The 12,689-nt window shown below is 38.9% G+C and overlaps 1 protein-coding gene across 4 annotated transcripts in view; it reads left to right on the forward strand.

Moving 5' to 3' along the window:
• Window positions 1-12,689, forward strand: part of KCNU1 (potassium calcium-activated channel subfamily U member 1) — a 158,423-nt gene that overhangs the window by 120,834 nt on the left and 24,900 nt on the right. For all 4 annotated transcript variants that reach the window (XM_055295949.2, XM_063610914.1, XM_063610915.1 and 1 more), the window contains exons 20-22: window positions 7,268-7,364; window positions 10,859-11,083; window positions 12,485-12,674. In XM_055295949.2, the coding sequence (XP_055151924.2) occupies window positions 7,268-7,364; window positions 10,859-11,083; window positions 12,485-12,674 (512 nt within the window). The remainder of the gene's footprint in view (window positions 1-7,267; window positions 7,365-10,858; window positions 11,084-12,484; window positions 12,675-12,689) is intronic.

The following is a 12,689-nucleotide window of genomic DNA, read 5'->3' on the forward strand; positions in this document are numbered from 1 at the left end:
CCTGACCTGAACTCAATCCCATAAAACCTTGGGAAGTGGACCAATACAATGAAAAAGGAGGTAGTTTTCAGATATCTCATGCTCCGATTCCCCATCTCCATACCCCACCAAAAAGGAAAAAAAAAAAAAAAGTCTTGTGTCTGAAATTTGCATTTGTTTCAGTAACGCATTTTAGGATTGAAAGTGTCAGAGTAACTCACTTCATCGTTCAGTTCCTTGTTCAATACACAAAGAAAACTGTATGCCACAACTGTCTATGGGAGGGAAGTATTTTTTATTTAGATCAACTTCTACACTTACTATGCAAGTTGATATTTAGAAAGTGTTGGAAAGTGTGGGAAAGAGCACCTAAAACTACAACCTTATGCTGAAGAAAATTGACTGAAGAAATTGCTGTCATGAGGATTGAGACTTGCCCTGAGCCCCAGGCTCTTCTGCCGAGGGCACAGACTCTGGCTTTTATTAAAGGTACCTGCTGCTCTGGGTCATGTCTCATTTGTCCTAACGTTGTAGAAAATTCCAAATGCAATTTCCATGAAATATAAAGGGATTTAAATGAGGATTCACCTGCAGAATGGGTGAGAAAGAGGGAAATTGTCTTTTTGTCTTTCTCTTTTCATCTGGTAACAATTTATACTCAGAGATGCCTACATAAATTCACAGAAAAAGCTCTGCGGAAAAGCTGTCAGTTTTTACTCATCAGAAATAAAGCAAAGCTTAACAGAGAGAAGTTCAAATATGGGCTCAGATGTGGGTTTATCTAATAGAAACTCTATCCTAGTCTTGCCTCACCTGGGCTGGGGCCGCTCTGACCTTGGGTCTAACTTCTAAGCTAGAAGATAGAAAAAAAAAATGACTTCGTGGAGATTTTAGATTGTAAACATTGAAAATAGAGGCCATGCGTTTGATAGAGCCCATCTGTAAAGCAGCGTTTAAAGGCAAACAGAACACTCTGCTCACAGCTGATCTGGTTTACCTTAGAACACAGTTTACATTCTCCTACGTAGACTGAAATAAGATTATACTGAATAGAATGATATCCTGAATTTTCATATACCTCCTTTTAAAAATACCATTTACAGATGTTATTTAAATCATACCTATTATCTCTACCATTAAAGTTTATAATTTAATAATGTCTTCATGAAGATTCTGTGTATGCAAAGAATCAGGAGAAACCAGGAAGCAGAGAGAGGTTGAAGAATACAGAGCCTGTTTATCTTAAAACATTTCAGGGCTATTGGCCACCTAGCCGTCTTCTCTGTCTTCTCTTCCATTAAACATCAGCAGAACTCATCAATAAACACAGAGGTGTAAAAAGTTTTCTGCACAACGTGGAAGGCTTTCTAGGCATGATATTTCAAGTGTTTTCTTCTTTCTTTCCTCCTCTTCCTCCCAGAGAGTTTTTCAAATTAGCACAAAGAAGTATCGCCATTTGGGCAACAGAGTGACCAGTTTTAGCCCTGAAAGTCTCCATGTCCTGGGAAACCCAAGCAAAGCAGAATGGCTGGTAGACAGTGGGTTTGTTTTCCTCTTCTCAAATGGTTTCCTAAGGTTTTTCCAGATGGCAACCAAGGGGGTTTGGTGCTTTGGAAGTAACCAGGTTGCTGTCAACGTATGTCACATCCCATGAGATTTCATGGCAGGTCTTTTTAAAATGTTACCCGGTAAAGGAGTAACAGCAAGGATTAACTGGCCAAGCTGGATGCCAAGACACAGAGCCTGGTGCCTGTTTCACTCCTCATGGAAAAGGAAGAAGTCACAGAGGCCTTTCTAACAGGGAGGGTGAATTGTGTCCCCAGTTGCTTGGTCCTGAAAGTTTCTTGGCGCTCACAGGATCTCTTTTCAGCTTGCTCATACACAGGTTTCTGGGGAAATGAACTATATAAAATTATCAATTTTTTTAAACCTTAAATTTCCCTCCAAGGTAAAATAAAATGCCTCGTAATAAATAAACGGCAATGAGATGAAATCCAGAAAAATTAAGTCATAATGTGGCCATAAAGATTAGGCTCTGATTTTAATATTTGACTACAATATGTGTATAGGTGTGGGAGGGGGTATGTGAGTAGGATCAGGTGGGAAGCACTGACTATGTAACCTGCCCTTACATTCCCCAATTTTAGGTGATTTTTTTTTTCCCCATAACATACAGAAGTCATCAGAATTGACAATAAGTGAGTATTTCCAAGTCAGGTGTAAACTGAATAGCCTTGCTATATATAAAGTCATTGGAGAGAGGGCAGATGTAGCCTTTGATATACAAAAATCTCAGAACCATCAAAGGCATCCTGGGACACAGGATTTTTTTCTTGATTTTTGGTGAGAACTTGACTATTATGTTCAAGAGACAGTCACAATGGAGTTTTCAAAAGATTGAAGCAAGAAAGCCACTCAAACTGCTGGACACACAAATGCTCTTCACTCTTTTTATCTATGCTAGAACTTCATGAAAGTTGTTATTTTTGTAAAACTCAAATCTTGCCCCAAAAGTATATTGCTCTGCATCCAGGCCAGAAAACTCTGTCTTAAGAATTTACAAGCCATCTGTGGGGTTTTAAGGAAATTTCAACTAGAATGGTCATAAGCCAGGATTTCCTAACACAGCCGAAAATGAGGTCTACAAAAGACAAAAAAAGGAATTGTAGAGGCTTTTTGAACTTTATAATAAATATTGCAAACAGTGGAAGATCTCATTTTTTGGCAGATCACCTTCAAGAATCATCTGAGTCAAATCTGTAAGTTGGAGAAAATAATGATGACAAATTTACATTCTTGGAATCCATGCCTCCTGACCTAGCACAGTGAAACCTAGTCCATCTTCTTAATAGAAGTTTTCTTACATGGTTTGTTCTCTCTCTCATCAGGTGCCACCACTGGCAACCAAAGGCACAGGGTTTATTTATTTTTTCCTTTAACTGATAGGATTTATACAGGATAAGTTGCTAGGAACATGGGAGAATAGAAGTTCTATTCAGAATGGTCGCAGAAAACAGAGCTGCCTTTCTTTTCTGGAACACGTTCAAGTGACACGTTCTGCTCATGAGGCAACACGTTCTGCTCATGAGACACAGTCTTCATGCATATCAAAGCAACCCAAAGAAAAGCAGTCATCAGAAAGGAACGCTGATTTGCGTGCTGCTCTACACAGCCACAAGTGGATAGGCTGCGAAAACTGTTCTTATCCAGCAGCTTTCAAAGCTGAAAGCTGGAGATTGGACTCTGAGAACATTTCAAGGTTAATTGCTTCCTGGATGCTCCCAGACAGAAATACAACACGCTGTTTTTTGGGCAGTAAGAAGCAAGACTTGTGACCAGGGAACCAACCCCACCATTATCCCAAACACATTCTGCTGAAGGCCACCCCATACAACTCCCACCACATTTCTTGACAGCCTCTCCTATATACAAAGCCCCCTCCACCTTGGTCAGGCTTTGACAGGTCTTTTTTGACCTGAATGGTACCCCGTGGCTACCTTTTCCTCCTATAGCATAACCTTTATGTTCTATTCCTTGCTTCCACGTTCTAAGACTGCTAGTGCTGAACATTCTCATAGATGATTTATTAGTCTCTTTAGGAGAGTATGTTTCTGTGAGGATCATGACATTTGCAAAGCATATGGCAGAAGGGAGCTTTAGTTAAGGGATGGTGCTGTAAATTGCATTCGGTTTTGCTTTGGCAAGGACACCAGATGGATGCCTTTATGATGAAGTGGGTTTCCTCCAGCATTTTTTAAATATTGGTCTCCAACAGGTGTTTCCTTTAAGGCATATCTGTTTTTCATAACATTAGAATGAAGAAAAATGTTTTCTCTGACAGCTTGTATACATATATCACACTTTTATTATGATAAAAATGTACAGTGATTGATTCCCTATTCTGAGTCATGTTAAAATGTGCTTGGGAGAAGATCATCTTAAATTTGCCAAAAGGGCATTTAATTACCAGACCAAAGACACTTCATTTATCATGAGGGTGGAGAGGGTGGAGAAGGAGGGGAAGTAGAGAAAAGCTGAAGAAAGTGACCAGAAGGAAAGTAGCAGTAGCAGCTGTAGACTTGAGTGCTGAGGGCAGACAGCAGGGAACCACCTCCTAAAAGGTGACATAGCTATTTCCAAATTGTTCTCAAAGAGTCCCTGAAAGATAATCACTACCAACTTGGTCATGATATGTAAACACATGTTCTGAGGATCCTAGGGACAGTGTCTAGGAAGTGACTCATAGATAGAAAGAGGTTCTACGGATGAATAATATCATTCATCAATTCTCCAAATCCTGATGAAAATCAAGACCAGACTCAGGTATCAGCTGTGTTTGCTGGTGAGTCCCATTAACAAGCTTGGCATAAGGTTGCCATCAGGGTCCTGTCTGGTACAATTAAGAGAGCCTGTGGGGCTTTTGGAACTTGGTGTTGGAGCTCATGGCTTATAGATATTTAAATTGCCAAAAGACATGTTAATTTGAATGAACAGGGTAACCCATTTTGGTCAAGCTGACCTTGAAGCTTATATGTTACATCGTCTAGCTAGGCAAATGATTAGAATTCACTAAACCCACCAAGTTTATAGGTAGTTCTTAAGTGCAAGAGGATATTAAGGATTGCATCAAGACCTTGGCCAATCTTATTAGGAATTACCCTCTCTGACTTTCCAAACCTGTCTCTAGTATCACAGTCCCCCTACCCTGGCTTCTCCTTCTAGGTCCTCTCTGTCCTATTGCTTTAAGTTTGACACTTCAATCTAAGTTGGAGTAAGTTCTTTTGTCTGAAAAAAAATAAGGTGTAAGATATCAATTTAGAAGCTAGCCTGCTTGAGGAAAGCAAAATTGCTTGTCATTATGTTGAGGTCTGAGTTTGGGGGCTAGGCATTGAATAATAAACTGTATTAATTCACAAGGAAACCCCCTAACCCTGCAGCATGAAGGGGAATAGATTGTATTTCTCCCAGGATGTAGAGTAAAATCGCATGGGAGAACACTGTTATCAGTTACATCTGAGATGAGCAGGACTGAATCTGTAATGTGACACACAGTACACTATATTCCAAAGGGCTGTAGGGGACAATAACAGATACTTTTAAATAAATAAATAAAATAAGTAAGTGTGTAAGTAAATAGTAAAAGCTTTCGTGGTCAGACAAGTTGTGAAACACTGGATTATACAATTTTTAAAGGATTTATATATTGCAGAAATCCTTTTATATGCTGTTGTCAGAAACTTTCACAGGCCAAAGTGCACTGTGACTATATTAGTTCATTCTCACACTGCTAATACTTGAGACTGAGTAATTTATAAAGGAAAGAGGTTTAGTTGACTCACAGTTTAGCATGGCTGGGGAGGCCTCAAGAAGCTTACCATCGTGGTGGAAGGGGAAGCAAAGAAGTCTTTCTTCACATGGTGGCAGGAAGGAGAAGTACAAAGTGAATTGGGGGGAAGCCCCTTATAAAACCATCAGATCTCCTGAGAACTCACTCACTATCATGAGACCAGCACGAGGGTAACCATCCCCATTATTCAATTACCTCCCACTGGGTCCCTCCCATGACACATGGGGATTATGGGAACTACTCTTCAAGATGAGATTTGGGCGGGGACACAGCCAGACCGTATCAGTGACTGTCAAAGAGGGGCCATTCCTCTCAAACTTTGGTTACTCCTAGGATATCTCCAGTTACTAATATACCATGAAACATGTGTTTTGCAAAAGGAATTGGTGTTAGAATGACATGGACTTATGCCCTGGTAACAGCTACGAAATCTCAGTGGCTGAGCACAAGAAAGGTTTATTTCTTGTTCACATTACATGTCCAGCACAGGCCAAGCAGGCCAGGGCACTCAGCTCAAGGTGCCCACTGGAGCAGCCAGGCTAGGAGAGACCCTGAGAACTTCACCTGAGAGCTTCTCACTGCCTGGCCCGTCTCTTCTTACATTTCATTGGACAGAGCTAGTCACATGGCCCCACCTACCTATCCCTACACTCAGGAAGGAAAGCAGAACTGGATATGGTGAGGTTGGTAACCTCAACTTCAGCAGTCTATTCAAATGCCAGTTTTGCACTTTGTTAGCTCCTTGACTTTAATCCATAAAATAAGGGCGGGTAGTCTTTAAAGTTTCTGGCAGAGACAGAAATGCTCACTGAACATTTCAAGTTACTTCCCATGTTCCCCAGGCCTCTTCAAGTCAGCAGGAGCCATGTGACTAATTCTGGCCAATGAGATGTGAGGAGAAATGAAGCAAGTCACCCTGGGCCAAGGCAGGTAGAGGCTTAGGCTTGGTTCTCCAGTTCCTTTCTCCTCTCCTGCCTGGTGACTGAGGAGGATGCATGTGCCAGATGTTGAGGCCATAAGATAGTAGAGCCTCTGTTCCCCAGGCTCTGGATGGCTGTGTGGAGGAGAGACACCTTTTCACCTGAGTAAAATATATAGTGTAGGTGAGAAGAAGTAAGCTGTGTTGTGTTAGGCCCTGGGGATGTTGAGGTTGTTTCTGCAGTATAAGCCTAGATTTTTCCTGGCTGATATAGGTCTTTCTAATCCTCGATTTTCTGTAATTTGACAAGGCTTTTCTTATTCTCTCACAAGCAAATATGCATTCCTTAGGATGAGAGTGGGATTTTTCAAAAGAACATCCAGCCCTGTCAGGGATTGAATATATTATGAAACAAGCTTGTGTCTAACTGCAGTGTGGGGTGACCATGGGGATGACATTGCCAAGACTTAGATCAAGATCAGAGGAAAGTCTAGGCCAATGCAGACCAGTGATGAAAGCTTTAAAGAATGCGAAAAGTATTTACTAAATCAGGATGTTTCAACAGGGACCCATTCGGAAAAATATATGGAAAGGAGACAGGAGAAAAATAGGCTAAGGAGAGAAATATCACCCATGATTGAATCTCTCACAGCTATTTAAATTCTATATTCAGGTGCCCAAAACACAGCTCATGATATCTGCCAATGGATAACAGTATCATACAGTATCAAAATTAAAAGCAGAAATAACTATCTTCAAGGTACATATAATCTAAGGAAAAAAAAAAAAATCCTGATGTGGCTTTTGCCCAAAATGCTTAGTGTGTCTTCAGCTATGATACAGTCTGGACTCTTTGTGCTCTTCAGACCTAAGACTTTATTCTAGAGTCTTACAGACCTGAGGTCATTCTACTTACGCTATTCTCCTCTTTGAGCTCAAGGCTCTGATGAGTTTTACATCTCGGCTTTGTTACAGAGGAGCTCCAAATAATCTCAAACTAATTCTCAATTCTTCCTACTTAGGACTCTTCAACATGATGTAGAACAAGATTCTGACCAGCTTGATAGCAGTGGGATGTTTCACTGGTGCAAACCAACCTCTTTGGACAAGGTGACTCTGGTAGGTGATCTTGCATCATCAAATCTCAAATAAGATAAAGTATTTCTCAGGGTAAATGATGTTCTTGTTAGTCATAAGCACCTGTCACTTCTCTTTGTAAACTGTGAATTTGTCAAAAAAAGAAAAAAACCCCACATCCCTCACCAGCCATATGAATAATATGCAAAGTAACACACGAGGCATTTGACAAAGCCAACATGAGCAATATGCTGGAATTTCAAACAATTATATGTCTTCAACTATTTCCTCTCTCCTTTGACAGTTTAGCTGACTCAGTTATTCAGAATAATGCTCTCCTGAAGTTTTGCTGTTTTCCTAGTAAATCTATTAATTTAAACACACCAGGGAAACCTACTGTTTACAAGGACTCTGCAGTCTTTTTTTTTTTTAAGTAAATAAGCATTTTTCTAATGTATTGGTTTTGAAATTTGGATTTTTCTGTAGTGGTTTTTCTTAAAGCTGGCTCTACTTAGATTTAACACATTAGCCACAAATATGCCTCCTAAACACTCCATCCAACCAGGGTGAATCTTTGTAGATATTACAGTCATGTCCTTGTCTCTCTTCTCAAAGAGACAAACTAACTCAACTCACAGAAATGCCTGCAACTAAGATGGAAAAAGTCTTGTATCCTAACCCAGGGTCTGGCACCTGCTTTCTAGATGCCCATCTACTGTAATTTTCTGGAATTGGAAACTCAACTATAATCTTAGTGGTTTACCTTACAAGTAGTAGCTGAAAAATTTAACTAATAAAAATGATTGCTTGCATGCTGTATGAACCCTATATATATTTTTTCATATATGACTAATTGATACTTATATGTATTTTCTTGATTTCCAAAAGTAGTTTAGTTCACTTTTTTGATAGATGCACACATGCATACATACACATCTTTGTGGCTCAGCGCCAGTGTCCTGACAGAATATATTTCAACTTTTGTAAAAGCATGATCCATCATTTGATCAGAAACACAAAACTGTCAGAGCTGTCATACCAACTAGAAGACTATTAGGGTTGCTGAAACTCACCATTTTAGCAATTATGTCTTATTCTGAACTATACAAATAAACATCCATTGAGCAGGAAGCCAAACATATTTTCAGTGGGAGACAAATCTTTAGAAAGGTCAGGAAGTTGGTTGCAGATTGAGACATTTGAGACCAAAGGATGGAAATAGCAGAAGTTTTATTAGATCATATTTATTAAGAATGCAGATAGGTTTCCATGATTGATATTTCCCTTATGATACTTGATATGGAATATAGTTCAGAATACCAACTGGGTCTTTTGTTAAGGTTAGGATGCCTTCTAGCTTTCAAATTGCTAAGGAGTTTGAAATGTGTGCCCCTAGGAAAGAAATATCTGGATTGCAAAATTTGGGGTGTCTTTAAACTTGGTTTCATTTGCAAAAAGGTCAAGTAGAAATGGTCAATTTAAGTTACTTTGAACAAATAGAACATCCTCTCCTTCCTCCAATAGCCACCATCTTTCTTAATCAGGAGACAGTTTTGTGCCACAGTTTCTTGGAGAAATTGCCTCTCTAGCTGTGCCCATTAATGCACTTGGCCATGTATCTTGTTTCTAATTGTTTAGTTCTACTCAGAAGAGCAATTGTTGGACTTTAGACATGTTACATTAAATACCGTTAGAGGCTTCATTATTCAATTTAAAACTAATCGGATTAGCTAGAGACAATTATTTAATAGATTTGGTTAAGATTCATATCACTCTAGGAAGGCTCTCCAGACAAGTAGCTTTATTTCCCCTCGCAGGGAGATCTCTCTTGGAAGGAGGGTACAGTACAGTATTTCCCAGTATATGCTAATTTGGTAAACTTTAATTGTTGAAATGTCAGATGTTACTTATTTATCCTGTTAGACTTCATCAATGCCTGTTTCATAGAAGATTGCCATTTAACCCAGCAAAGGACTGGCATAAAGAAGAATGATATATCCATTTGAAGTATTCTTTGTGTGTCTAGGAATGCAAGGAATGCTCATGCTGAAAATTAAACTTACTCTGTACCAGCTTCTAAATGTTCTCCTTTGAAAATATAGAAATTCAATAACTTTTAGATTTGATTGATAGTTATTGAACAACTTTTAGTGAGTTAAGAAATAAACACTTTGAATATATTATGTCCTACAACAAAATTAACTCTTTGGTTTTTTTTTCCATTTTAAACACAAAGAAATTGAGAACCAGAAAGGTTAAGTAATTTGCTCAGTCATATAGCTAACAATAGAACCAAAATACAATATCATGTCTTCTGACTCCAAGTCCAGGGTTCTTTCTGTCACATCCCAGTGCTATTAGGAGGAGACATTAGCCATACTCTGAAAGAAACCACACATAGGCTTACAATAAGTTTCCCACAGGAATATCATTCTTTGAAAGTTACATTTATTGTTTTTATGAGTCTCTATGACTGTGGGAGAAACCTAAATATATTCCATGAATATTCTTTTGTTTTCAACTTAGAGACACAGGGGCAATGTTAACAATTGGCAATGCTGATAGTAGTATGAGACATATTCAAATGTTTGAGATCAAATGAAATTTTTTTATTATACTTTAAGTTCTATGGTACATGTGCACAACATGCAGGTTTGTTACATATGTACATATGTGCCGTGTTGGTGTGCTGCACCCATTAACTTGTCATTTACATTAGGTATGTCTCCTAATGCTATCCGTCCCCCCTCCCTCCACCCCACGACATGGATGAAGCTGGAAACCATCATTCTGAGCAAACTATCACAAGGACAGAAAACCAAACACTGCATGTTCTCACTCATAGGTGGGAATTGAACAATGAGAACACTTGAACACACAATGGGGAAATGAAATTTTTATAATATTTCTTTTTCTTGTATGCACTTTGTGTGATGAATTTCCTTGATGCAGGAGTCTATAGAATCAGTTCAGTATATTCAACTGAACCATATGAAATTGCCATTATTCAACCATTTTTGACCCATAAAAAGGTAAATTCATGTGGTTCAAACTAATGAATGAAAGCCCACTTAATACTGCAATATGTTATACAGCTTGCTGTAATTTTCAAGACCACTAGAAGACATAATTTAGCATTGAATTTGGAATGTCTTAGGCTTTCACTGAATTTTACTATGGCACATCCAAGGCTAAAAATGTGTAATAAAAATCAAGAAATACTTTCTCCATTTGGTCCAATGATTTCACACCCTGAGGAATGATGCTAATCTGAGTTTTAGTTGATGCATTCCAAGCTAATAGAAAACTAAAAAGAAAGTGAAATAAAAAGAAATTCCACAAAAAAGTAAAAGGTGTAATTGCACCACTTATGCATGAGTTCTGTTTTTTATAAACAATTTGCAAAATTCTATTCACCTTATGAAAGTAGAGCTTTGGATGTACCTAGAAGAATTGGGAGGAGGAGAGGGGGCCTACTTGGAGGGATTCTCATATTGTTTATAAAAATGACCAGACTCTGGCATCCTTATCCTTAGAAACGAACTGGCAAGTCAAAACATAAGTTTCGGAACCACATTGTAGCATGTGTATTTGGAGATGCCCATTCAGCCCCGATGGGGCTTCGGAACTTTGTAATGCCCTTGAGAGCCAGCAACTATACCAGGAAGGAGCTGAAGGATATAGTGTTCGTTGGGTCTCTGGACTATCTACAGAGAGAATGGCGATTTCTCCGGAATTTTCCCCAGATATACATTCTGCCTGTAAGTATCATATAAGGAAAAGTTAATATTTATAAGGATTTCAATATTAATAGGACTAGAATTAATAATGATAATAATATTGCAGTTCTACAGTGCTTGCCAGATGCCAGAAACTGTTCTAAATATTTTACCTATATTAATTCATTTAATCTCAAAACCACCCTATGGGGTAAATATTAAATTTATTGAACTTTAAGCATGGGAAGAGTAAGTAACTTGACCAAGATTGCACAGCCAGTAAGTAAGTAACAAAATTAGGATTTAAATCCAGATGTTGTGGCTCTTGAGTTAATGCTCGAATCACCATGTTTTATGGTCTTTGTACCAATAAGAGTTTCTTTGCATTTCTGAGTCAGATTGTAATTTAATGGCTACACCTAAGCTAATACTGGCCAGTGTTTGTGCTCTAACTTTTTCGTCTTTTCTGGAGACATTTTATATGGAGCATATAATGCTACATGGTCCCTGATAGCTGTATGGAGAGGAGGGATTTTGCTTATGTGGTATTGTGGTTACAACTATATTTTCCCTGAACTTGCATAGATCTATGTCCCACTCTATGCCACCATTTCGCTGGTTGAGGAGTCCATTGTGTGCACTATGAAATGCACCAAAGCATTTCATTTTCCTGAGATATGCACCAAAGCAGTTTCATAGTGCTGGCAATATATTTGAAAGTAATGGCAAAAACCATGGTTACTTTTGCACCAACCTAATGTAAGGAATCTTTTTCAAATTTCAAAAATAATTCTATCAAGAAGCAAATTGCATTCGGCTTTTTTAAAAAGCCACTGTAAGTTTCCCTGTACTACCTCTCCTGCTTAAGTCCATTGAAAGGAAGAAAAAAAAGAGCAAATCTGATCCAGCTAGTGTTAGGACTTACCACTATATTAGACTCCAACCTACCAGAAGACAGTACCAGATCGATCTCTGTTTTCGCACCAAAGAAAGAAGCAACTGCCACTTTGCTAGTTAACCCAGAGAGTACAAGTAGGGCCAGCTGTTTGTACTAGCAATATTGTGAGGATGCACATTTTGCCTCTAGAGCCATAACCTCTTTTTTTTCTGAATTTTTTTCCTCATCACTGTTACCCTGACCCTACTCTCTTCTTCCACCTGAGTCAGTGGCACAGACTTACGTTCCTCCCTCCCCACTCTCCTCTGTCTCATCCAAACTTGCTTTCAGGAAAGAATCTATGAAATTTATTCACACTAAAATATTAATATTTGATAAGGTTAAATGTGTCCGATATGAGGTAACTAAGTTTTAAAATCAAGTCAGTGAAGGTTGGAGCTCAAAGCTCAAAAATTACATCACTCACAAAGAGACACTACCATGAGCCATGATATAACATCCCTCCATCAGACAAATGCCTCCTTTCTCTGTTTTCCTCTCATTAGGGATGTGCACTTTATTCTGGAGACCTCCATGCAGCCAACATAGAGCAATGCTCCATGTGTGTTGTCTTGTCCCCCCCACCCAAGCCATCTAGCAGCCAGACTTTGGTAGACACAGAAGCCATCATGGCAACCCTCACCATCGGATCCTTGCAAATTGACTCCTCCTCTGACCCGTCACCCACAGTGTCAGGTGAGAACAGCACCC

Source organism: Symphalangus syndactylus, chromosome 10 (genome assembly GCF_028878055.3).
Source record: "Symphalangus syndactylus isolate Jambi chromosome 10, NHGRI_mSymSyn1-v2.1_pri, whole genome shotgun sequence".
NCBI classification, from domain to species: domain Eukaryota; kingdom Metazoa; phylum Chordata; class Mammalia; order Primates; family Hylobatidae; genus Symphalangus; species Symphalangus syndactylus.